Raw genomic sequence first — 26,181 nt, forward strand, 5'->3', positions numbered from 1 at the left:
GTCTCTCACTGCCAGATGTACTCTTAAATTCTCTCCTGTGTGTTTATCCCCGGACTGGTTTTGTGAGTTTTGTTAATACAGTCTTTGGAAAAGTGCAATTCCTCCCTGAAATAAGATTGACATATAACATTGTGTTAGTCTTATGTTTTATGATTTTTTTTCCCAATCATGAACTTCACACGCAGCAAGTGCTCACTGTTAGTCACGATACCTTCTTCTGAGGCACGTGCCGGGCGCCCTGATATCCTGAGTCCTGCTGGGGGGCGGGCAGAGCCCTTGGGCCCCTGCGTCGCTGTCAAGGAAGAGCACCTGCTGGTGGATGGCAGACCAGCAACAGCTGACCCGGAGGGGTCCCAGGAGGCTTCCCGGGGGTGACCCCCTTCCTTTGCCTTCTTGGGCTCTCATGTGGGCCCACTAAGTAGTATGTCTGGCTTTCTCTCATTGGCGGGCACTGGCCACGAAGCCTTGGTCAAAGTCACATTCTCTCCACAGTGACTCTCTGGTGCCAAGCCCCCTTTGCCTCCCCTGGCCTGCCAGGGTCGGGGGGGTAACAGAGCCCCTCCTCCGCTTGTTCCACAGGCAGGCAGGCGCTGCTCCTGCGCCTCCCCCGCCCCACCCCCCGGACCGGGGAACACCCTGCTAACCTTGGCCATTGTCCTGCAGGTGTTAAGCCCCACATACAAACAGAGAAATGAAGACTTCAGAAAGCTCTTTAAACAGCTTCCAGACACGGAGCGCCTCATCGTAGGTGAGCCGGACGACGGGGGGGTCGGGGCCCAGAGGGGAGACTGGGAGTTCCGGGCGCCACTCAGGCCTCTTCTGCCTGGGGGTTCCCCAAGTGAGAAGGTGCGCCTGGGAACAGGGAGAGAGGCCGCCCACAGCTCTGAGCCGGTGGCTGGGGCTCCGCCGCGCACCACCATGGGTGTGGTTGCTTCGCCCCAGTCTATCGCTCAGCTCTTCTCTCCGCAGACGGCTCAGCCGTGACGGGCTGGGGCGGGTGTGCGCTGCGGAGGGGCAGTCCACGGTTTTGTAGGCCCTCCCGGCCCCTCTGCTCTCTCGGCCGCTCCTCTGCCTGTGGGCAGCCATGTGTCTCGCACCCGTCACTTTCCTGACGGGGGGCGGGGGGTGCTGGGGCGCCCTCGGCCACGGCTCCCACACACGCAGGCGGTGGCTGGGCTCCCTGGTGCTGCTGGGCGGGGTGGCGGCCCCCGATGTGTCGGGGGGATTGTGCAGCAGGTGCTCCTGTCTCTGAGCCCTGCCCCCCGTCTCCCCACAGATTATTCATGTGCACTCCAAAGAGACATTCTTCTTCAGGGCCGACTCTACCTCTCTGAAAATTGGATCTGCTTCTACAGCAACATCTTCCGCTGGGAAACCCTGGTAAAGACCCGGGCTGCCTCCGTGGGCTGTCCCCTTGGCTGTGGCCTCCCGCCCTCTTCCCTTGGGTGACTTCCTGCCGCGCCCAGCCTTTGCGTAATTAATAAAAGCACATGCCTGAGTCTTGAGGGCTAGATCCCCTCTACCATGTCTTCCCCTCCCACACGCTTGGGTGTAGAAAAGAGTGAGGAGAGCATTTGCCAAAAGCAGAGATTTGGCAGGAGTCGCAGCAGAAGGCAGGAGAGTAGAGGGAAGGGTGAAGTGGGAAAAGATAAACTAGGTGATTTTATGGTCCCGTCCGGGGCTCCTGTCCTGTGTTGCTGTAAGTGACACAGTAGCAGGACCTCTGCACCTTTATCAGATGGTGTAGAAGTGAGCAAGGAGCTCCCGGACGAGAATCAAGGTGCCTGTGGGCTCCAGGCAGGGCTTGGGCACCGCCTCCCTGTGCCCTCTGAGGTCAGGGGCTGAACCACTGATCTCTAAGGAGGTTCAAAGACACGTAGACTGACCTGATTCCTCTGTCGGGACTGGTCTGCGTGAACGCTCTTCATCTGACTGTGTTAACACCTCTTCTTGCTTCCAATCCCCTCTCCGTGCCGGTGGCAATGCCAGCTGACCGTCCGCTTAAAGGACATCTGCTCCATGACAAAAGAAAAAACAGCACGCCTCATTCCCAATGCCATCCAAGTTTGCACCGACTCGGAAAAGGTCAGCGGAGTCTCGTCTTGCGCCTTGCCCCCCCTCCCCTAAACCCCATCCCCGACCTGTTATCTCTGCCCTTCGATTGCACTTATGGGGGGGGGGCATCGGACTGGAGTGAGAGTCGGGATCTCCTTGCATCTGCTTTGCTGTTGCAGCCCAAACACGGCGAACAGTGCCCGCACATGCCCATGTTAAAATACTTGCTGCATCATTGAAAGGAGGGGCGAGTGGGTGAGGGCCGTCTCCTGTCCCCTCGGGCTGGCGCTCAGCCCCACACGCCCAGCCCCAGCAGGTAGGGAAGGAAGCGTGTTGTGGCCGTGAGCAGCTCAAACGCGGGGAGGGAGCCCTGAGGACAGCAGGGGCTGTGGAAGGACATGGGCCCAGTGGGGACCCGGAGGCCGCAGCACCTCTGTGGCCCTCACCGCGGGCGCCCCTGTGCCACGGTCACCGGGGACTGAGAGTCGGTCATACCTGCCAGTGACACCAGTAGCGGGAGGAGCAGCGTGACTTCCTTCGTGACGTTGTCAGTCTTAACTGCCGCTTGTTGCCTTTTCCCCTCTGACCCAGCACTTCTTCACTTCATTCGGGGCGCGGGACAGGACGTACATGATGATGTTCCGGCTGTGGCAGAACGCGCTCCTCGAGAAGGTGGGTGCGGCCCAGCCACTTCTTCAGCCTGAGGCGGAGGCGTCGGCCCTGGGGGCAGCCGGGGCGGGAGGGGCTGCGCCTCCCTGGGGCGCTGGCCAGCCCCGGGGGCTCTGGACGTCCTCATGGGCCTCTCACCGGCGGGGCTGGCCCTGCGTCCTGTCTCCGTGGGAACGGGGTTCTCGTCGGCTCCGGGCCCTTGGGCCACCGTTTCCCATGCGCCCGGACTCGTTTTAACCGGGTGGGGTGAGACGCACGGATGGGGAAATGACTCTGTAAGTCCCTGTCCTTACAGATAGGCCACGCAGGGCCCGTGGGGGAGCACCTGGACCCCTCGGGAGGCGCCGGGACTTGGGGGAAGCTTGGGCAAGAGCCTCCAGTGTGGTTTTCCCAGGAAGGTGGGGGTGAGGCAGGGCGGGCGGGCCACGCAGATAGAGGATTGGCTAGTTAGAGCAACTGAGTAGGGCTCTGGGGTGTGGAGACTGTCTCTGGTTGCCTGGCGCCTGTCCCTGGGGCCGTGGGGGCAGGGGCACATGGGCCTGGAGTGTGAGACGGGGGGGGGGGGGGGGGGGCATGCGCTCTGGGGCTGCGGGCTGCGCGCAGCAGGTGCGGTCTCAGGTGAGTTTTCCGGCTCCGGGAACCCGCGGACCCTGGGAGGGCCAGGTGCTCCCAGCCAGCAAGGCCCCGCGGCCGGAGCTTCAGAGATGGAGAACCCGGGGAGAGAGAGTTGAGGCAGCACCGTGGCCGCTCCAGTGTTTGAAGGACTCGGTGAAGGGGTGTTAGTGACGCGGGTGTCACTGCTGCAGCCCTTGGAGGATCCTTCTAAGAGGCCGTGAGGTGCTGCGAGCCGCCTCCAGGCCCAAGAAGGAGGCACGAGAAAAGAAGTTAAATAATGTGATTGCAATGCTCTATCTGTGAGTGTATTTACCTTGACTCTAGCCCAGACATAGGACGACCTGAAGAAAGTTAAGTAGATTTGTTACGAAGGTTTTTTTTCCCCCAGTCTGCACATCTGTGTGGCCCTGGCATAAATCCTGGTAACTTCTTTGGGCCAAGATCTTCTGCCTTCATTAGCCTCAATAAAGGTGAAGGGATAATGCACGTGAGCCTCCCCTGGCAGGCGTGAAGTTGCAGCTCATGACGACTGCCCTTCCCACTCAAGATGGGGCCGTCCCTGCGGGTTCACAGAAGTTCAAACAAGACGACAGAGAGAGTTCTGCCTGATGAACAGGGCGACTGCTGATGCTGCCTGTCCTGGCTGGTCAGACACACTGAGCCGGAGGGACCAGTCAGGGAAGGCTGCTCGGAGAAGGCGGATTATTGAGACGGGGAAGAAGCGGTTCAGCGGAGAGGCGGATGGGGCCCAGGCCGGGTTCGCGGCGCACACAAGGCCAGAGACGGAGGAGGAGGCCCAGGGGAAAGGGCAGAAGAGCCTCCCTCTGGGCTGTGAGGGCTCGCACGGCGCCGCCATCCCGGCGCCGCCATCCTGGGCCGGCACTACCGGCTCAGAGAGAGCCCTGCCTGTGTTGTCCTGGAACCCTGGCTCACGGCGACCTGACAGCTCCTGCCTCCTATCCTCTGCCTTCAGAGGATGGGCTCAGAGAGTGCTCAAGTTCTTCCTCAAGCCTGTTGGTGGGAATCATTCTTCAAGTTTGCCTCTGGAAGCAGGCCCCCGTCACGCCATGTGGGGCCCGAGGGGAGACACAGGGACCTGGGGGAAGCTTGGGCAAGAGCCTCCTGGGTGCTCTTCCCAGAAAGGAGCGGGTGAGGCAGGGTAGGCAGGCCACGCAGACTTAGGATTGGCAAGCTTAAATGTTTTCAGCACTATTGACTGCTTTTGTTTTTCCTGGCGCTCTTCCCCTTCTTTTTCATATACTTATCCCTGCTGCCTTCTCCCCTCCTCCCCACCCAAGACACGTCCATGGTCTCCACCCCTGATCTTAGTTCTTTGACATTCTGTTGCCTCTTTCCCAAAACTTCAGCAATCTTCATGAGAGCTAACTTTTCCTAGGACAGTGCTCTGGAGGAGGAAATGTAGGCACCCGGTGAAATAAGAAAACCCGGAACTGACACACCGAGCAGTCAGCAAACCGGATAAAGGATAAGGAAGGAAGCACTGCCGTAGCCCGAGGGGCTGTGACCGTGACTTCCGGGGGCTCTTCCCCGCTGAGGACGCAGGCCTCCCTCCAGCCACAGGAGCGGCCCGGCTACGGAACGGGCCGCCTTTGGGGTCATGCCTCCCCTGTGCTGGGATGCGATAGGGCAGGGCCCGCGTGGCTTCTGTTAGTTTGAGGAGCTTCCTGCCTCGTCAGCCACACTGGCTCAAGGTTCTCTGGTGCTCGCTCCTCGTCCCGGTCAGAGGCTCTGTGACCCCCTGTCCCACAGTAGCATCGCTTGTCGCCACTTCACACTGGACCTCATGCGTAGGAGCGGACATGGACAGTTACCGTCCTCGGGAGCCGCTTGGTCCACGTGGACACCTGAGTTGTGCACAGGCCAAGCTCCTGGCTTTGCTGAAAGACATGTTCTCAGGCAGAGGCTTGGTGTCTTGTTGAGACGCTGAGAGGCGGGCAGGGTGCCTGAGGTCGTCACGGAGGCGTTGGTCCTGCTCGGTTCAGTGGGGAGGGCGGTGTTTGGCTGTTCCGACCCTCACGGGAGACCAGCTCCACGCGGCGCCCCTGTGTAGGGCAGGTCCCGAGGAAGGCAGGGTCCGAATTTCTGTTGTTGCCTGCAGCCCCTGTGCCCCAAGGAGCTGTGGCACTTCGTCCACCAGTGCTACGGGAACGAGCTGGGCCTGACCAGTGACGACGAGGACTACGTGCCCCCTGATGACGACTTCAACACGATGGGGTGAGAGGGTGGGGCAGGCTGCCCGGGGGCCGGGACCGCGGTGGAGGCCGCAGGGGAGCAACACTGAGTACAGCCTGAGCCGGGGAGGGAGGAAGCCACGAGGGAGCCTCCAGGAAGGCCTCCCAGGCAGAGGGGACGGTGAGCGGCCATAGGGAAAGGGGCAGGTGCGGAGGGGAGAGGTCAGGGATGTCAGGAGGCAGACCCTAAAGGCCTCTGGGCTGATGTGATGACTGGCTTTTTCTCAGAGGGATGGAAAGCTGTGGGAAGGCTTTGAGAAGACAACTGATACTCTCTGACTTAACGTTTTGACGGGATCACTCTGGCTCCTGGGTTGACCGTGGACTGAAGGGGCGCAAGGGCAGACTGGCTGAGAGGCTGTTGAATAATTTAGATGGTTTAGATGAGCGGTGGTGGTGGTTTGGACCAGGAAGGTACCAGCAGAAAGGGGAAGGAGCTGCTGAGGCTCAGTGGGTGGAGCGCTGGCCTGCAAGCCCAGGGCCTGCCAGTTCGATCCCTGGTCAGAGCACATGCCCTGGTCAGGGCTGTGGGCCGGGTCCCCTGCGGTGGGTGAGCCAGAGACAAATGAGCGATGTTTTACTCTCATCGATATTCCTCCCCCTTCCTCTCTCTCTAAAAAATAATAAATAAAACTTGTTAAAAAGATTTTAAAAATAGAAGAAGAAATGACAGTGAATGGGTAGTTTCTGAATATATTTTGAAGGTAGAACTAGAAGTATGTTGAAGGATTTGATGAGGGATCAGAAAGGAACCAAAGGTAGATTTAAGGTTTTCTTGGATTTACCCCCTGAGAGGATGGAGTTGTTCCAAAATGAGATACATGATACTATGACAGCGGACATCAGGGGGAAGGACCGGAGGTTGGTTTTAGGCCACTTGAGTCTGAGATGACTGATCTTCCGGGGAGATGCCGTGCAGGCGTCTGTGTGTGCGAGCGGGGAGCTCACCTGGGAGTCAGCTGGGGAGGCGCACGCGGGCTTTTCGTGGACAGCCATGCGACTGGCTGCCGCCACCAAGAATTCAGCAAGAGGCGGCGGCAGCAAAAGAAATCATGAAAGAATGTTCAGTGAGGCAGGAGGACCACCGGGAGTTTCGCGTCCTTGAAGCTGAGAGATGGAAACTCTAAGGAGAAGGGTGTGTCACTGTTAGGCTTGGTGGTAGCGTGAGAGGCACAGAGGAACAGAGCACAAGGGAAGAGCATCGACTGTGTAGTGCAGACTGCACGTGCCTGGGCTCAGGTAGGACTCCTGACACCAGATAATGGCATCGCTTAACTGCTGTGGGTCTCTGTTTGCTGGTCTCTAAGACGCACGCAGTGACATGCTCTGCTGCACCCAGAAGAGGTAATGTGTCAAGTATAAGTCATATGCGTTGACGACAACGATGACGTCTCCCTTACTAGAGGCTGCAGTGACATCCCTGAAGTGTCCCTAGAAGGGCACCCGCCTCCAGCTCAAGGAGGGTTCCAATGCCGAGAAGGTGGCTAGTTACAGTACAGAATTTGGGCAGTCCCCCGCCAGGCCACTCGTGTCTGGGGTTCTGTCCTCGGCGCAGCGTGGGAAAGAAAATGTGGGCCCAGAGCCCAGGTGTTTGGTTCAAATGGTCAAGTCAGGATGGGATGGAACACCAGAGGAAGGAAAATAGTTTACGATAAATAACGGTCCTGTTTTAGTAGCGACAAATCTAAGGAGGGTGTCTAGAAAAGGTGAGTGTGGAGCCAGACATTTTACACGGGGTTTGGGGGTATAAGGTGGAGAGGAGGGTTGAGGAAAGCAGTGGGGGGTGGTGAGTAGTTAGCGGAAGATCAGATGCAAAGCCGAGGTGCAGGACGGGAACCGTGTTGTGCACTGAGGCTGACGTCGGCTCACGGTGTCTGTTTCTAGCTACTGTGAAGAGATCCCTGTGGAAGAGAATGAAGTGAACGACAGCTCTTCCAAAAGCAGCATAGAGACCAAGCCGGATGCCAGTCCGCAGCTGCCCAAGAAGTCCGTCACCAACAGCACGCTGACATCCACGGGGAGCAGCGAAGCCCCCGTCTCGGTACGGGCCGAGCCCTTCACGTGCACCCCTTATGCCGTGGCCTCGCGGGGCCGACCCTGCCCCCGGCGGCTTGCTGTGCTCTCTGAGCCGGAGGAGGCTCCGGCCTTGCACGGGGCCCTCGTATCCGTGGCGGGGCCCCCAGAGTGGGACTGCGGGGGCTCCCGCGGCCTCCCAAGGCCAGGTCCCTAACTTCCCTGTTGGGTGACCGTGCTGTCTCCCCTCAGTTCGATGGCCTGCCCCTGGAGGAGGAGGTGCTGGAGGGCACCGGGCCCCTCGAGAAGGAGCTCGCTGTGGACAGCGTTGCCGAGGAGAAGATGGAGCTCCTGGCGCCTGTGAACGCCCCGTCCCTGGACTTCAACGACAGCGATGGCATCCCCACCGAGCTCAGCGACTCCTCCGACACCCATGATGGAGGTGGGCGTTTGGGGGCGGGAGAGGCTAGAAGGAGGCTCCTGTGTGGACGCTGGAGTCCGTCTCCAGGTTCCCAGCGGAAGGCTGGGTGGGTGGCAGAGCCTTGTTTATGCTATTTGCTATTAGCACATACACCTCTTTTTCAGGTACTTACTCACACGAACCTCATCATTCTATGTGTGTCCTTTTTTTCTCAACATATAATGCCTGGTCCTGCTGTCCAGTCTTGTCACGAAGTGTCCCTCCTGTAGATGCTGGCTGGCCTTGCCGCTCTGCCCTGCACACAGAGGCAAGGCCAGGCAATGTTTACGTGCCCCCCGGAAGAGCCGCTCAGCTCGCTGCAACCTTCCTTCGGAGACCCCAGCGCAGGGGTTTCAGACCAGGCGAGGCGGAAGGTCGGGCAGAGTCCGAGTCTGCCCTTCTCTGCAGTGTTTCCGAGAGGGCGGCCTCTTCCCTCCTCCTGCAGGGGCTTAACTCCTAGGGCCCTGCCCAGGGACGTGCCGCCCGCACGACCCGGGGTGAGCAGCCAGACTCTCAGCACTCACGAATTTGGGTGCTGGTTTACCTCCATTGATTGGCGGTAGGTTCCGACCTCGTGATTCAATGTGGACAGATCGCCTTCATCCATCTGTGGACAGGCTCCCCGGCGGGTCCCCTGCAGTGGTTGTCTCACCTTTGATTGGTTTCCGTCCCGGGTGCCGGGCCAGTGCCACGGCTGTACGGGTCGGGTCCTGCGTGATAGCAGGCGTGCCATTATATGTTGAGAAAAAAAGGACACACGTAGAATGATGAGGTTCGTGTGAGTAAGTACCTGAAAAAGAGGTGTATGTGCTAATAGCAAGCTGAAGAGTAGTGATTCCCCACTGTGCCCGCCCTGCGCAGTCGTGGGCGTGGCCCTGCAGGATGCTCCCGAGGTCCTCCCTGGCCTCCCCGGGGCCTGGGGGCAGAAATGTGAGTCTCCTGCCTGAGGTCACGCACCAGCCCCTGCAGGTGCAGCAATCAGGGAGTGCGGGGTGCCGGGGAATTGGGAGAAGCACCGGGGCTCTGGCAACTCACCCGCACCCTCAGGCATGTTCTGCAGCGGATGGAAACCCCGCCAATGAAAGGCTATTGAAACCATGGGAGAGTTGGCCGCTCTACGGCAAGAGGGCAGACCTAGAGATCGTGGCCCTGCGGAGCAGCCTGACCTCAGAAATGTTTATGAAAAACAGGTCACACTGCAGGTCGACGGGTGTCCTTGAATACTCCTTTGCCGTGGGTAACGTGCCATTTGTTGTCACTTGCGGTCAACTGAGAGACGCTATATAATCGACCCTCTGTGTTTCGGCAAGCTCGGGAAGTGGTCATTTATTTAAATTTCAGTCCAAGGTCACCTTAACGAGGGAGGACTGAGAGTGGAAAAGCAGGTAGCGCGTCCGCAAACTCTGTGAAGGCTGCATGAGCGGCCCACCTCTGGAGTCAGCGGTGAGCCTGTCAGAAGGGTGGACGGGGCTCAGCGGCCCCCACGCCCACTCCCTGGCCTCCCTGGGCCCTTCCCACCTGAGCCACAGAGACACAGAGCTCGGGGGGTTGCCCCAGGGTCCCTTGCCCCCTGCGTCACTGCCTGCTCCTCATCCTCGTGCAGGGGAAGTCCAGGCCTTCTATGAGGACCTGAGTGGCCGGCAGTACGTGAATGAAATTTTCAACTTCAGCGTGGACAAGCTCTATGACCTCCTGTTCACCGACTCGCCCTTCCAGCGGGACTTCATGGAGCAGCGGCGCTTCTCAGGTTCGCCCCTCCCCGGGCGGGCGCCGCCCTCCCTTCTCCCCCAGCGCCCTCCCTGTGCAGGCCCCCCGATGGCTCGGGGCAGCCTCTCTCAGGCCTCACTCGGTGCCAGGGCTCCCTCGGGGCTCTGCGAGCTGCCCCTTCCCCCAGTGCCACAGCGCGGCGGCGCTTGCCCGCGGTGCCCAGGCCTCCCAGAGGCCAAGTCCCTCCAGGACTCACTGTCTAATAACGAGTCGCAGCCACCACTTGCTGGTGGGGCGACTGCTGTATGCCAGGCACATGACATTATCTCATTTAATCCTCAAATCTGTGCTGTGTGTGAGCATTGTGACCCACACTGTGCCCAAGTGGAAACGGGGGCTCAGGCTGTGATCACCGGCCCGAGGTCGCGCACCTGAGAAGGGGCGAGGCCAGGACCCGGGTCTGCGGACCTCAGAGTTCGTGCTCTGTACCTCGGGGCCCCTGCCCCATCCCTTTGCCCCTGTTCGCCGCCCAGCAGGCGCCGTGGCTCTGGCCCCGCGGGCTGCTGAGCGCCTGAGCCTGTGAAGGAGCATCTGGGCATCAGCGGCCCCTGCTGCCAGGAGGAGCGGGCAGGCCGAGGGCGCGGGGCGGTCATGCCTCAGAGCAGAGCCCTTGTTCTCGAGGATCCCAGGCCCTCGTCACAGTAGCGCCAGTGTTGCCAGCACCCTGTAGGTGGCCCCGAGACCTCCTGCCCAGCCCAGGAACAATCGGTGTTCAGGAGCCCTGTGTAGACGGCCGGCAGTGCCACAATGAGCCTCTTTCTGCCTCAGCTGCCCCCCTCCCCGGCCCCGGCCCCCTTGGCTTCCTTTTGGAGGCCAGTGGGCACTCGGAACAGTCCCGAGAAGTTCACTTGGAGGGGACGCGCGGCATGGGGAGGGCACGCCTCTGTCCCCGCTCATTCCAGGGCTCTCGCTACCCTCAGATATCGTCTTCCATCCGTGGAAGAAGGAAGAGAATGGGAACCAGAGCCGCGTGATCCTTTACACCATCACCCTCACCAACCCCCTGGCTCCCAAAACTGCCACTGTCAGGGAGACACAGGTGAGGCGGGGGCGGGGGTGCGTGGCGCGGGCCGGGCGAGCCTCGTTCTGGGGCGGGGTGGGGGCCGAAGCCAGGAGGAAGGTTCTGGGTGCAAGCGTCGCTTAGCCCTGAAACGGTAGCGTCTCACGTGGCTCTGGGTCCTCCCTTCCAAAGCTGGGGGTCGGGTGGGGCAACTGGGGAAGGAGGTTCTCTTGCCGTCGGCTTCTCTTCGCGTGTGTCCAGCGGCATTTCCTCCCACAGACTATGTACAAGGCGAGCCAGGAGAGTGAGTGTTACGTGATCGACGCGGAGGTCCTCACCCACGACGTGCCGTACCACGACTACTTCTACACCATCAACCGCTACACGCTCACACGCGTGGCCCGGAACAAGAGCCGGCTCAGGTGCCGTGTCTCAGGGCTGGGTGGGCTTGTGGGAAGCTTCTGGAGGGAAGTTCATGGGGCTCCTACACTTGGGAATGAACACTTGCTCCTGAGGAAGGAGGAGGAGCTTAGAAAATGGGCCTGCTGACCCACTCTCGCTTCTCTGTCTGACGTCCTGGGCACCCCGCCCCCGCCTCTGTATCCTGACAGTCTCTTTGCCGTGTGTCCTCTTTCCTGCTCTGCACGTCTCTTTGGTACCACTTTTATAACTTCTGCCACTTACTGATTGTCTATAGTTGATGCAGTGCTGTGTTTAAAGTACATTCCTTAGAATGACCGGAGGAGGTGTACTAATCCTCATTTTTCACATAAGAAAACGGAGGGTCGTATAGGCTAAGGAACTTGGCCGAGAGTCATGTCCCCAGCAAGGGCTGACATCCAGGTGTAGAAACGCAAGCCTGAGCTCTTTGCGCCACACCATGTGCATTGGGTTCCTGGGTCGTGACTGCTGCTCATCCACCTGTTAGTGCGCGCCTGGCGCGTGGGAAGCCCCGCCCACTCACCACCTTGTTTTCACCACTCAGCACAAGCCCGTGCACATCGGAGGCAGACACTGTTTCAATGAGCAAAGGAAAGATTGGATTCTGTTTGTGGGTAGAGTCCTGTCCTGGGCGCTGTGCTGTGCATTCAAGGAAGGAAGAAACTTAGACTCCGAAATTGTAAGAAGCTTTTAATCTGAGCCCTGGCCAGGGAGTTCAGTTGGTTAGAGCGCCATCCTGATAGGCCAAGGTTGTGGATTCAATCCCCGGTCAGGGCATATGCAGGAAGCAACCAGTAGAATGCGTGGACAAGTGGAACAACAAATCCATGTTTCTCCCTCCCTTCCTCCCTTCCTCTCTTCTCTCTAAAATCAATGAAAGGAAAAAAAAAAAATCTTGTAATCTGAAAAGTCAAGACATCCACTGGACATCCCACCCATTTGGAAGGAACTGGTGTGAATACCTGTACCTTAGACCAAGTTCTTGTGGTGGTACGGAGCGGAACTCACTCATGTAGATAAAGTAAAATAGGTGTTTTGTGAAAGGCTACAGAGAGCTCTCTTGGGAACCAGGAAGAGCTGAATGCCCACACCTCAAAGGGGACCTGCATCTTTGTCATTGTCAGAAAAGACTTTGTTTTTGGTTACTCTCCCTTCCTGCCTTCTTCTCTTCCTTTAGTTTCCACCCCTCCCGTTGCCTCCTGCCCCGTCCTCCCGCCCACAGTGTTGGGTTTTTCATTTCCAGCTTCCCTGGAGGGGCTTCTGCTTGGGTGCCCCTCCTGTCCATTTCACACAGAGGTGGCCTGTTGACTCAGATCGACCCTGACAGAGGGTGCCCACCCTCAGCCCAGCAAACAGTTGTTGGGCGGGAGATGGGGTGGGTTGGGGGAGGGGCGGTGGAGCGGGTGTCCCTGGGGAAGGAGGCGAGGGCGGGGCAGCTGGCCTTGGACGTGGGGAGCACAAACGGGAAGGCGGGCGGGCCAGTGGGAACTGCGGAGAGGCCGAGAGCAAGGACCCGCTGACACCGGCGCAGGAGGGACTCCTTGCTGTGAGGGGAGGCTTGGAAAAGGCAGGAGCTGGGGGCGGAGCAGGCACAGGAGCCGCGGGAGCCCGGACCAGGAGCCGCCGCTGCTCCGCAAAGCGGGCGTGATGAGAGCCAGGGCCGGACGTAGACGCAGGGGCCTCTCGAGGAGAGGAGAAGGGCCCTGCGGTGGGTGGGCCCCTGGCACCATGGGACCCCGCTGGGAGGAGGCAGCGGGGTGTCGTGAAATGACTGTAGGCCCTTGTCGCCAGCCTTTGGTCTGCTTAAGTGCTCTAAAACTCAGGTTGCTACGTGGGAAATGAGGACAAACCCGCTACTTCCATAGGCCTCAGAGGGTGGCCTTGGACACGGGATGGGGATAAGATGGATGGGAAAGGACTTCTTACCTCCTGAAGGGCAGCGCCAACCGGAGCCCCTTTGGGCCTGAACCCGAATTTACCTTCTCCCAGCAGAGGAGGGTGGCCCGGCTGACCTTGCTTCTGGCCTGTTCCTCAGGGTCTCCACGGAGCTGCGCTATCGCAAGCAGCCCTGGGGCTTGGTGAAGACCTTCATCGAGAAGAACTTCTGGAGTGGGCTGGAGGACTACTTCCGGCACTTAGGTGAGCCTCGGCCTCGCCACTGGCAGGCCGTGGGGCTGGGGAGAACGACCTGGGGGGAGGCCGAGACAGGAGGAGTGTCGGGGGGCCCCTGAGTCCGCCCCAGCAGTGGAGACAAAACTCGCCACGTATGTGAACGCGGGCATTTTTCCAGACACGGCGCCTGTAACTTTGACAAGAGTGTTAGGGGACCCCTGGCTCCCCCGCGCCCCGACCCCCAGAATGAACCTCAGTTCTGCCCGCACTGGTGTTAAGTGCTACGCAAAGGGCTCCGCTGTGAACGCGTCCCGCAGGAAACGGGTGCGCCCTGAGTTGTGTACACGTGGATGCTGAGGTCAAGAACGTAGGCTCCTGCACAACGGTGGACAGCCCGGAAGACGGGCGTGGGCTGGCCCGGTCCCTGCGGGACTTGCCGAGGCTCGTGGCATCTCCCAGGGACCCTGCCATCCCCGACAGCCTCCCCGAGCGCACCCCAGAAGGTGCTCTCCTTAGGGAGACCCCAGCTGGGAGGCGACGGAACAGCTCCTGGAGGCCAGGGTGTTGGGTTGGGGGGCGGGTGGGGAGCCTCTGATGCGGCCCTTCTGCCCCGGACAGAGAGCGAGCTGACCAAGGTGGAGAGCACCTACCTGGCTGAGATGCACAGGCAGTCTCCCAAAGAGAAGGCCAGCAAGCCCCCAGCCGTGCGGAGGAGGAAGCGCCCCCACGCCCACCTGCGGGGGCCGCACCTGGAGGAGGTGATGAGCCCCGTCACCACCCCCACTGATGAAGATGTGGGCCGCAGGATCAAGCACGTGGCAGGTGTGTGCCAGGTGTCAGGTGGGGGCGACGGGCGTGTCCGGGCCTTTGGGCTGGAGCCGCAGGCCTGTGCTAGTTGCACGCTTCAAGGTAGAGTGCATGTGAGTCGCACGTGGCTCGCTACACCTGAGGCTCTGGGTGCTCTTCCTGTTTCCATTTGCCCTTTAAGTTCCTCAGCCCCTGGGGAGCCCGGCTGTGTGCCCGCTGGGCAAATGTTGCCTGGGGGTCTACGCCCCCGCACCGCCTGAGCTCCAGGTCCACCTGGACAGGCTCGTGTGTGCAGCTTCCGAGTTCTTGGGGAATGCACTGGGGGAGCCGGAGCCCGGCCCCCAGAGATTTCCTTGGCGCACAAAGATCAGGGAGTCCAAAGCCGCCCCCTCCCTCCGCCCGCTGCCGGCTCTCGTGGTGGTGGGGTCCCTTGATGTATCTCCCTCTTCCCATCCGGGCATTCACCACCTCACGTCCTTCCTCAGTCATGGAGGCAGCGATAAGAGGCCTCAGGGGCCAGCCCATCCGATGTTTTTCTCACTGTGTCGTGCCCGCACCTGGGGGTCCGCCGAGCTGGGTGGGACCGGAGAGGAGGCAGGAACAGAGCAGGAAGTGCCAGCCACCGGACTCGGTGTCCCTCCCGCAGCTCCCACAAGAGGATTTCTGACAATGGTGCACTGGATAAACTGGCTCTCAGAGCCGTTAGGTGGCTCTCGGCCTCTTGTCGCTGGTGTGGCGAGGGCCAGAGCTGAAAGCTGCACCTGCTCCCAGCGCAGCGTGGCTCCCCTTCTAGCTGTGGAGGTCTGACTTCTTACTTGTCCGGGGACTTTAATATTCCCCGTGCCTGACCCAACCCAAGACCTTGCCCTTGAGGATCTTGCCTTTCACTTTGGGAAGGCTGGGTATGACACTGGTGTCGTGATAGCACTGTGGACGGTTCTCTGTCATTCCCTGAGGTTCTGTGCATGACCCGTGTCCCATCAGCCGTTGGCGGTAACAGCCTCTGTATTTTCCCCGCAGGTTCCACGCAGACCCGGCATGTCCCTGAGGACACCGCCAACGGCTTTCACCTGCAGAGCGTGTCCAAGCTGCTGCTGGTCATCAGCTGTGTGTAAGGGACTGCGCTCTGCTCCCCACCCTGCCCCCGCCTTCCGCTCCTGCCTGCGCCTGCTCCCGGTCTCTCCAGGCGTACGAGCGCCCTTACTGTCGTCCCCTAGTCTTCTCTCCAAACCAGGTGCTCTGTCTGTCTCGCCTCTTTGCTTCGTGTGCTGTGTTTTATTCAGCAGTTACTCTGTGCTAGGTGTCCAGGATTCAGAAGAAAGTGCTGCATGCAGCGTTCAGGCCCTTCAGGAACTCAGCCTCGTGTGGGTGACCCAGACAGGAAATCCAGAATTACTACACCAGTGCACAGAGGCTAGCGTAGAAATGTTCCAGAGCATTTTAGGAGCCCATTCATTCGTCTGTGAAAGGCGTTCTGGGCATCTGCTCTGTGCCAGGAATGAGGACTGTGCCCTCATGGGCCCCTCCTTGCAGGGCAGCCAGGCAAAATCCATCAGTACAGCCCAGGAAAGGTGTATGCTTATTTTATCATAAACGGTTGATAACAATTACCATAATGCTGTAGAGCTGCAGGCTCAGCAGTGTGCACGGAAGGGTGCTGGGCTGCGCAGAAAGCCCGTTGAAAGCGACAAAGGCACGAGGCGGGAGGACACGCCCGTCTGATTTGAGAGGCCACAGGCTGCCCAGGACTTCTGCATATGTGGGCCGGGGGCAGCCACTTCCCCTGCCTGCCGCCCAGCCCTCCCTGGACAGCGGGGCACGTGAGAAGGGGGGCACGGGCAGGCGGGGGGCAGGCGCCGCCCAGGCGCCCGCCTGTGGGAGCATCAGCAGGGCTGCTGGGACCCACCCCCGGCCCAGCCTCAGGACACGCGGGAAGAGCCCTGCAGCAACGCGGCTGGCAGCTTCTGGGCACGGCCTCGCGGGGGCGCGATGGGGTGTGAAGTCGACGAGGAAGGCATGGAGGCAGGGCGTGAGCAGGCGTGAACTGCCGTGAAGCAGGCGAGAGCGGCTGCCGGGCTGCCGTGAGGGGCCTCCAGTCAGAGACGTGACCTCTGGTTACGTGGGGGAGGAGGAAGGCTTACTGGTTCCCGGCTCTGCAGACGGTTTGCGTCAGGAACAGAGACCTGGACCTCAGTGAGAAGTCGTCAGAGAAGACGCTGTCAGTGCAGGTGTCTCTGCGTCGCTGTAGGTTATCCAAACGCAGGCACGGTGGGGACAGCTGTTGGTGTGGTCCTGGGGCTGTGGAGAGTGCAGGCTGCAGGGGCAGAGTGAATTACAGGGGGCACGGAAGCTGTGGGCGTGAGGCCACCAGGGGAAGGCACAGGGGTGAGAAGACAGTGTGGCGCGGACAGACCTGGGGCCACTGGAGCCCAGGAGCCCGTGAGGAAGGAGGGTGGCCTGCTGCTTTACCTTACTCAGGATGCAGGGGCGGCAAGAGTAGGCTCGCAGCTGCCCTGGGACGTTCTTCGAGTTGAAAAAGCCCTATAACAATCCTAACCAACCTGCCTGCCTGCCCCACGGACAGCTGGAAGCCTACTTTTGCCCACCCATGTAACAAGGAAGTAGGTGTAAAATTCTTCTGAATATGGCATAAGGAGCCCAACTATTTTTACAAAATTAAATATAAAGACAACTGTAAAACCAGTAAAATTCACTTTTGGCATCCTCACTTTCAAGTGGTTGCTAAAATTTAAATCTCCGAGGTTGGGTTTGGTAGGTGGAAAGCCAACCACGGGTTAGTTCTGTGTTGACCTCTTTCTGCATTTTCAGTTGTTTAAGTAGAGAAGGCCCGCTCACTGGAGCGGCTGCACCACGTGCTATTAATGAGCTTCGGGGCTTTGTTGCTGTACGGTGGTCAGGCCTCATCAGTCAGCACCAGCAGGTCCAGGGGTGTCTGCTGATGCATGCGTGCGGGTGGACTGTAAGGGTCCGTTGTCCCTCGTCTGGCCGGCCCGAGCCACCACGTGCCTGCCCGTGACCACATTGTCTCTGGGTAGGCCACTCCTGAGCCTTCGCTCACGCAGGAGGCAAGGTGTCCCCTGACCTCACTGAGCACAGAGAGGATTGTTAACACAAACCCAGAAGCAGCTGCTAAAAGTGTGGGCTGCTGGGATTGCAGACAGAATCATTGGCATTCAGCACACAATTTACAGATTCTTGTGGAGAACTGAGTGCCCTGAGACCACCGCTGAGTAGCCTCAGGGATGTGCAGGTGCCAATTAGAAGCACAGGTGAGAAGTTCGGCATCTCTCTCTGTCTCTCTCTCTCTCTCTCTCTCACACACACACACACACACACACACACACACACACACTACACTACACTACACACACTTTGTAAGGTCGAAGGTACAGCATAAGATTTTCTTTCTTTGTTGGTCTTTTTCCATCTATTCCTTTACCTTCCCGTTGTCATTTCCCCCAATGTGTGCCTGAACCTCCTGCGTTGATTCAGCAGTTACTCTGTGCAGGAGATAACCGCCTGCTGCGGGGGGCCTCGGGGTGTGGGGTGCGTCATGTGCACCCCTGTGACCCACGGAACAGCCCCGCTGTCTCAGGCTACCTCTCACTGTCCAGTGGCACGAGCTGGGTTTCAGAGAAGCTCGCAAACTGGATCAGAAGTTAAACTTTCTAAGGGGTGAGCCAGGACTTGTAGCAGCCTCTGTTTACCTGAGTCTTCCTCTCCTCATCCGGGAACTGCCACAGAATGATGTTCAGGCAGCCGCTGAGGCTGAGAGCACAGAATTCCCCGTCTCTCCGGGACTCTCCATTCCCCCCCGGGTCCTCCGGCCCTGGGTGGTCCTGGTGGCCCTGTGGGCCTGCGGCAGGTGCAAGGAGGAGGCTGCATCTTCGGGGCGGCTCTGCCAATGTCTGGAGGGCTCACCAGGGCCGAGCTAGGAATCCCACTGAGCTCCTCTTACAGTTGTGTCCTAATGTGGGGTTGCTGAAAGAATCTTTTTTTTTTAAATCCTCCTCTGAGGACATGCTTAGAGAGGAAGGAAGGGGGGGAGAGAGGGAGAGAAACATCAATGGGTTGCCTCTCGTACGCGCCCCAACTGGGGACTGAACCCTCAGCCCAGGCACGTGCTCTGACTGGGGATCGAACCAGTGACCTTTCGGTTCAAGGGACGGCGCTCCCACCAGCCAAGCCACACCGGCCAGGGCGAGGGCTGGTGGAGGACTCTCACCTCGGTGTGTCGCCCTTGAGACCCAGGGAGCCCTGTACAGCTGTCTCTGCTGCTCCTTCGCTGGGCCCCGCCCGCGTGTCTCTGCCCCCGTGTTCCTTCCTCAGAGGCTCTCCTGGCTCAGTTCAAGTGCAGCTCGCCCCTCCCCCCACGAGTCTGTTTTCTAACCTGCCGCCTCCCCATTTTTCCTCCCTGCTCCCATTAGGATCTGTTTCAGGTACTGGCTCTTTTACACACTCATCTCGTTTCCTCTCCATCTTAACCTCGCTTCCCGCAGGCGCTCAGAGTCTGGGTGACTTCTGTGCGTCTCTCCTTTCCGGTGCCCTCGCCCCGACCCCTGACCACAGCCCTCCTGTCCTGGTCTGACCCCTGCAGATTAGAGCGCTCCCCCCCTCTGCCCCTGCTGCATCCCTCCGCTCACTTGCTCGCTCATTGCAATGTTTCCTGTGACCCGCTGGTCAAGGACAGCGGCGCCGGGGTGGGGGTGCTCTGGCTCCGCGAGGAAGCCCGCTTTCTCAGGCGGCCTCTCGTCGCTGTCGCCCGCCCACCCCTGTCTCCTCCCCAGCCTGGTGCTGCTGGTCCTGCTCAACGTGATGCTCTTCTACAAGCTCTGGATGCTGGAGTACACCACCCAGACCCTCACTGCCTGGCAGGGCCTGAGGCTCCAAGAAAGGTAATCCTGGCCTCTTCCCCCGCTTGCCCCCACTCTCCCTCCCCCCGGCACCCCCTCACTCCTGTCTCCCTGTCACCTCGGGAACAGCCCCACTGCCCTGGGCCGGGGCATAGCCCCTAGGGATGAGTCCGTGAACGAGCTCTGAGAACTGCGCACGTAGCCTTAGTCTGCTTTTGGTTCAGGGCACAGACCACAGGGGCAGTGCGCAGAGGGCAGAGTGCCCTGATGTGGTTCTTTGTCCTTCAGGGGTCTGGGAGCACGGGACAGGCTGCCAAGCCTAACTGCCGCTGCCGGGCTGCCCCCTCTGCCGCCCCATAGGTTGCCCCAGTCTCACACGGAATGGGCCCAGCTCCTAGAGTCCCAGCAGAAGTACCACGACACTGAGCTCCAGAAGTGGAGGGAGATCATCAAATCCTCAGTGATGCTTCTTGACCAGGTGAGACTCCGCCCAGCCGCCCCGTCCTGCTCACCTGGAGCTGGAACTCCTCCCTTGTGCCCTGAGCTCGCCAGCCCCGCCCCCTCCGTTCATTCTGTCCTTAGGCCACCCATTTTTCTGATTTTAAAGCCATCCTTGAGGGAGCTGTTGGAAATACAGGTGTGTCCCCCCACAATAATAGAACAATACCCTGGATTTGTAGCAGGAAAGCTATAGGTTAGGTGGAGGGAGAATTTTTTTTTTTTTTTTGGCCACCTGTTGCCGTATGACAGGCATGTGGAGAGAGAGCCCCCTTTTTGCAGAGAACTGTCTTCCCAGAGAGCATGTTTGCTAAATCTTCGTGACATGCGCCCCGCCGCCCCACACTCAGCGCTTGCCCACCAACACAGCGCCCCCAAGGGGCGCTCTTGCAGGCTGCGCTGAGAGCCTGGGAGGGCGGCCATGCTGTGTCTTCTTTTCCTAATACCTTCTTCCCAGCGCTGTTGCCTGAGTCCTTCTAAAAAATAGATGCATCTCTCTGCAAAAATCGTTCTGGGGCAAAATTAGTAATCAGCTTGGTTTTGTCAAGGAAGGCAGCTTCTGCTTCCCCGGAAAAATTTAACGTGTGTGAAAAGCTCCCATGTGGTTGCCAAGATGGCGGAAGGGACCGCCGGATGCGGAAGAGAAGGACAGGAGCCCCAGGGTTGGCTCAGTTCCAGTAGAAGTGCTGTCCCCGAGGGGTTTCTCTCTGATGTTTGTAGTCAGCCAGCCCAGAGGTGGAACCCTAACCTTGCCCCTGAGGAGCTTTGTGACCGTGAGCAAGGGATTTGATAGTCATGACCTTCAGCTTCCTCACTTACAATGTGGGAGCTATAATTGTGCTCCATGAAATTGCCGTCAGGATTTGAGGCAGTTGGGAGGCGCTCATCCATACTAATTTTTCTTTTCCCTTCATAGTTTGGCCATAGCTCTCAGTTGAGAAGAGGGTGTTTCAACGCTGCCATTGGGAGCTCATGTAATGTTTTTAGAGCATCATGTTTGGCTTTGGAGCCACATTTAAGGAGGGATATTTTAAACCGAAAGCCAGTAAAGAGCGTAGCGAGGAGGGTGGGAGCCCTGCCGTATCAGGAGGGGCTGGTGGGGCGGAAGCTGTGTTCAGGACAGGGAGGCCGGGCCGAGGGGAGCAGAGCTGCCGCAGGCGTTGAGGTCCGATGGGCTAGCCTGCCCGCGCAGCTCCAGAGGGCTGGGCGTTGGAGGGAACTGGATACCTGAGTCATCAAATGAAAGCAGACTACTGCGGTTAGAGCTCCTCAGCCATGGACCCGCTGCTCCGAAGGCCTGAGAGCCCATCCCCAAAAGTGCTTCCGGGGGCACAGGAAGGAACTTATGAATTAAGTGGGGGGGGGGAGCAATTGGAATGGATGACCCAGTTCAATTCTGTTTCAGGGCGGGTCCCCTTGAGTTGGAGCTGCCAGATTCCGACAGGTGTTTTGTTTTCATACCTTTGAAAGTAACATTGAAAAGAACAGCAATGAGCCCTGTGTCTCTCTTAAGCAAAGGATAGAGAATAACCTGGAAGGAAGTGATCAGTTAGGCAGAGAACCCAGAGGTTCTGCAGCTGGTCACCCACGAAGTGCCGCTCGGCTGCGCTGCAACGGCGTGGTTTGCTCAGGGACGGCACCGAGGCGTGCTGCGTGCAACGGGCCGTTCGACGGCTGCCCCATCAGACTGTCCCATAGCCTAACAACGTGGATGTGTCCGTTTCTCAAAGGAGCTTAGGAGATTCGTTAAGGTTAAGTCAGTGGTATAGACACAGCTAGAAGCCTACTCCGTTCTCTGCGTGGCACCCGGCGTGTCTAAGAGTATGACACGCTGTAGCCTCGGGTTTAGTGAGTGGCGTGTGTGTGAGAGCCCAGGAGGAGAAGGACGACTGGGAGCCGGAGAGAGCTTGGGTTCGGCCCTGGGCCTTCCCGGGTGGGCCAGCGTGGGATAGCAAGAGAGACGAGTCCCGGGCTGGAGGGGAGCTGGGGCAGAATGCACAAAGGCAGGGTACAAGGACTACGGTCCAGTTGGGTTCGTGGGAAACCAGGTGGAATGAGTACAAGGCCAAGTACGTGGCACTCTGATGCGGCTCCTTGTAGCAATGGACCGCTTTGAGGGTTCTTAAACCTCAGTGATAGAAGGGCCACGGTCATTGAGACACAGCGAGCCCTCAGCGCTCGACTGGCCGTGCCTCTCTGCACAAGACTGTGTCCCCAGAGAACCCCCCTGGGTTAGGAGCCGAGCCCCCTCGGGGGCCCTGGCGCGGGGGGCCCTGCCATAGCCGGGCATAGAGGGGGCTGCTGCACAGAGAAGCCCACTGAAGGCACACCCCCGGCGGGGGGCGGGTTCCCTGTCTTACAGATGAAGGACTCACTCATCAATCTTCAGAACGGCATCAGGACCCGCGACTACACATCAGAAAGTGAAGAGAAGAGGAGCCGCTATCATTGACAAGGCAGGAACAGGGCGGCGGCAAGAGGCCTGTGCAATACGTGTACATAGACCATATAAATATATATATATATAAATATATATATATACAGAATATAAATATATATATTATATACAGATTTTAAAAAGAGATCATGCCTATGTACCAGGGAGAAGGAGCTGGATCGCCTCCTGTGCTGGCCGGCGGAGGGCCAAGGGGGGCAGGGACCGCCTCTCAGCACCACCCTCCCCGACCCGCCGCCTCCCTCCCCCCTCCTGTCCCCTCCCCTCCCCTTGCCATGCTTGGCTCTGAGAAGGGGAATGTTGCTGAGCCAAAGTCATGCCTGTGAAGGCTCTGGGGTCTTGAAAAAGAAGTCTCTAGGGGGGCATTGCTTAAGGTGCTTCATTCCCAAATCCCCTTTGGGTTTGTTTCCAAAGTAGAAGAGAACCTTTCCTTCCCCACCTCACGCTTCTGCAGGGGTTCTCTTGGGAAGAAGGAAGGAGCAAGGGCAGGGGCCCAGTCTAACCACCCCCGGGAGGCCGCCCCTTCGTGAGCACAGCCGCGGGGCAGGCGGAGAGGACTGCTGGGAGCTCGAAGGGCCGCCCGGGCAGGTTTGGGGTCTGCGGCTGCTGGCTCCCTGGGACTTGCGCACGAAGGACGTTCTCCTCCACCAGCCCCGCACCTCCCTCTGACCTGTGTAGGGTGCGGACCAATAAGGGCTGGGGATTTCTTACCTTCCCTCCCCCACCCCCTTCTCTCTGGTCTTCCCCCAGGCTGGATCTGGGGGAGGCAGTCACTTTCTAGTGCCTAAAGCCCTATTTTTTTCTCTGTGCCCTAAGAGCACATTGTTTCTTAGCCAGGGGGAAGCATTTTTGATCTTGTTGCTAAACTGGTCTAGTGGTTAGAAGCAGTCAGGTCTAGGCTCTAATTCCTCACTTTGAGCTGCCAGCTGGATTCCCAGGGCAACCCAGGGTGTGGTAGGAGCTCCAGGGTTGGGGAGTGAGCGCCCTAGCAGTGCAGGGCCGTGGGGTCTGAGGGAGAAGGCCGTGAGCGTAGCGGGCGCCGGTCCCCACGTTTACTCTCGGTGAAGCGCCAACGTTAGGCAAGGGAGACGACTGTGCCAGGCACTTGGCCCCTGGAAGAGGACCTCAGCCCTTGGAGGGAAGGGTTTGGCCAAGGTGCACGTGTTGGGGCCTGAAGAAGCCCGATGGAGTCCCTGCCCCCACGGGCTGTTGCAGACCCGCCGTTGCTCAGCCATGGAGTTCTGGCAGAGGGAGCGGAAGTGTTAGGGTCCGTACCAGAGCGCTCAGATGTATATCACCGAGGAGCAGAAAGAAGACCTCAGAAAGAAGCGTGTGTCATCCAGGGCCCTTCCAGGGCTGGCTCCCTGGGATCCGTGCGTTGATCTGACTTTGTGGGACCCTCCTGGGCGCGCCTGCTGTCCTTCATATACTGACTGCTGTTTGTCCATCTAGTAACCAAAGGACTCCTGCCCGCCGCAGGTGGAGCTCCCCGAGGTTCCCCCATCGGGAAAGGGCCACACCCGCTTGGCGAGGGGAGCCCCTCCCGCGCACGTGCTCTTCTAGTCGGGCCCTCGATGCAAGGTGCGGAGGAAAGGGAAAGTCTATCACCGATGGAGCCCAAAGGAAGAGCCATGTGTATTCTCTTGGAATGGCCTGAGCATCCCTCTGTGACAAGGACACACTTTTGACTTTTCCGTCTCTCTGAGAACACAGCCTTGCTATTGCCACACAGGCGGGATGAGAAAACAACGACATCCGTGCCCAGGGCACGCCCCGGGGAGTAGTACGAGGAGGCTTCGTGGGAGCCGCGGAAAGTGTGTCCCTCCCCAGGAGAGGGCTGGACTGTCATCACCCCACTCGGGGCATGAAGGCTGCGGAGGAGCCGAAAGGTGCGAGTGCCCCGGGGCAGCGGCCCCGCCCAGGCCTCGGCGTGGGGGGCCCGGGACGTCCAGGCGCAGGGCCTGAGCCAGAGCAGGAGGGACGGTGCAGGCCGCAGAACCCTTCCTGTTGCAGTAACCAGAAGCCAACCTTATTCCCAGAAACTTTTAAAGACAAAAGTGGTAAATTCTCTAATTTATTCCATGCGTATTTATTTATTTATTTATTTAAATCATGCCATCAATAAAGGGCCCAGGCGGGGCTTCGGTGTGACTGAAAAAGGGTTCTTTCCTGGGAGTCCAGTGACGGGAGCTGCCCTGGCTACACAGATGTTGTGCTTTTACCTGACTTGTCAGGCCCGTCCCAGGGAAGAGCAGGCGACAGGGAAGCAGTGCTCAGTTTGCTCAAGGGACCCCCGCAATTTCTGGGGATTCGAACCAGGAGAGGGTGTGTGCCCGTGGGAAACGCCCCTCGGCCCGCCTCGTTTCTAAGCGTCAGGGATCCACTGTTCTATTTTCCCGTTTTCAAAAATCAACTCTATTCGTTCCCAAACAAAGCTTTGCTACCTCGTTCAGCAACCTGTAGCTGTGCAAGGAGCATCACACCATCCCCCTTAGGTTTTCTCTTCCAGCCGTTGCTTCTTGGTTTTGTTCATGTAGGAACTTGTGGTCTTTGTGCGAGGATTCCGGTGGTGAAACACCTGAGAGCTGGTCCTCAGTTTCGGAGATTTTGCAGAGTTTCCTCCCAGGCGAAGGACCGCTGCAGGGCCTACACCCCCCGCCTCCCCGGCTCACTGTGGAGGAATGACCAAGACTGGTCCGCAACTTTTCCCCTTTCCCCTTCCACCCGCCTGGTACAGGGGAAAGCACCCTAGGCAACTGGAAGCTCTTTGTAAGAGCGCCGAGCCGAGAGTCAGGAGACGGGCCTGTGTCCCGGCTCCGCGGTGGGACAAGCCCCTGCGCCTCTCTGAGCTCCAGCGTCCGCATCTGCAGCAGGACAGGGATGGCCCAGCCAATCTCTAGTGTAGGTCCTGGCCTTGGCATTGCCTTGGGGGCTCCACCAGGCCCTGCAAGGCTGGGCTTTCTTAGACTTGAAGGTCCCCTTCTGGGCTAGACATTTCCTGGTGTTTAGGTGAGTGGAAGGACAGTGTCTGGGTTCCCAGGAAATTAAGGGTAGTTCAACTTTCTTTTTTATGAGCTTGGAGGGTTGGGGAGACCCAGTAAGATGCAGTGTGGGGGACGGGGACGGGGGAGGTCTGCGGGGGGAGGCAGAGAGAGAGATGAGGCTTACTGCATTGCTCAGTGTGAACCTAAGACGGCGTTTCCTCCTCTGTTGCCTCATCTTAGATTGGGGAGGGGCCGTCCGCGGGGTGTCCTTTAAGCTGGGAGAAAAGGGTAACAGCAGGAAGGGCGCCATGTCTTCCGTTCCTAGGCTGTGAAGCCTTTCATCTGTCCTCCTCCTCCTTGCTAGAAAAAAACAGTGGCGAGAACTCACTCCTGGTTCTAGCAGTTCTCTTTTGGCTCGACCCAGACCTTGTTGGGATTTGGATGAAGTGCAAAGCTTGGGCGGTCCCCTTGGGTTGCCTTAGAGCAATAGCACTAAGAACCTGGGATTACGGGCGTGGGGTGGGGGTGCACCGAGAAACCTCCAGAGAAATGCTTTGCCAGAAGTGGATCCTCTCCCTGCCCCTGTCCCCAACCCACGCTTGGACCGTGTCTACTATAGTCGCTGGTAGCACCGCTCGGGTGAAGTCTTGGAGAAAGGACGAGGGGAAGAGTCTCTGTCGACTGTGTGTGATCTGAGGAGGATTCTTTCTGTGCCATACTGGACTGTTGCTTTATCTCTGCAGGGTAGTAAAAAGCCAGCCCTTCCTCCCTGCCCCCCCACCCCCAGAAGAAAGAGCACTCCTCTCTGGTCCCCCAGATGGAAGGGCTGTGACCCCCTCCTCGTACCGCCTAGCTCTGCCTGCCCACTCCAGTAGCAAACTTGAGAACCCCTGCTCCCAGCGGGCTCCTCCCCCACCCCGCCCTTGTCTGTAGGCCGTGGGACATCGCCCCATCCACCACTTGACATCTTTGACCCTCATTCCCAACCTGCACCAGGCTGGTCCCATTCTCCTCCACCTCTACGTTTTCTTCCAGAAGAGGCGTTTTGGGTCCAAGAGGAGCATGTTCTGGATGGCCAGCGTGTAACGCCCCTGCTTCCCCGGTGTGGAGCAGGAGCTTGCGCATGCTGTAGAGAGCCGCCCTTCCCTCTGTGCCCAGCCTTGTTACCTCACTCCTGCC

At 59.1% G+C, this 26,181-nt stretch overlaps 1 protein-coding gene across 3 annotated transcripts in view; it reads left to right on the forward strand.

The window, feature by feature from the left end:
- The window catches only part of GRAMD1B (GRAM domain containing 1B), a 154,296-nt gene extending 129,194 nt beyond the window's left edge, over window positions 1–25,102 (forward strand). For all 3 annotated transcript variants that reach the window (XM_054579482.1, XM_054579483.1, XM_054579484.1), the window contains 16 exons: window positions 664–748; window positions 1,277–1,380; window positions 1,990–2,085; window positions 2,647–2,727; window positions 5,459–5,574; window positions 7,476–7,632; window positions 7,857–8,046; window positions 9,668–9,811; window positions 10,752–10,870; window positions 11,111–11,253; window positions 13,308–13,411; window positions 14,003–14,206; window positions 15,212–15,302; window positions 19,000–19,107; window positions 19,426–19,543; window positions 21,926–25,102. In XM_054579482.1, the coding sequence (XP_054435457.1) occupies window positions 664–748; window positions 1,277–1,380; window positions 1,990–2,085; window positions 2,647–2,727; window positions 5,459–5,574; window positions 7,476–7,632; window positions 7,857–8,046; window positions 9,668–9,811; window positions 10,752–10,870; window positions 11,111–11,253; window positions 13,308–13,411; window positions 14,003–14,206; window positions 15,212–15,302; window positions 19,000–19,107; window positions 19,426–19,543; window positions 21,926–22,015 (1,950 nt within the window). In that variant the 3' untranslated portion in view covers window positions 22,016–25,102. The remainder of the gene's footprint in view (window positions 1–663; window positions 749–1,276; window positions 1,381–1,989; window positions 2,086–2,646; window positions 2,728–5,458; window positions 5,575–7,475; window positions 7,633–7,856; window positions 8,047–9,667; window positions 9,812–10,751; window positions 10,871–11,110; window positions 11,254–13,307; window positions 13,412–14,002; window positions 14,207–15,211; window positions 15,303–18,999; window positions 19,108–19,425; window positions 19,544–21,925) is intronic.
- Window positions 25,103–26,181: the final 1,079 nt, after the last annotated feature.

Source organism: Pteronotus mesoamericanus, unplaced genomic scaffold (assembly GCF_021234165.1).
Source record: "Pteronotus mesoamericanus isolate MK-2021 breed Mesoamerican mustached bat unplaced genomic scaffold, CSHL_Meso_final contig_53, whole genome shotgun sequence".
NCBI classification, from domain to species: Eukaryota; Metazoa; Chordata; class Mammalia; order Chiroptera; family Mormoopidae; genus Pteronotus; species Pteronotus mesoamericanus.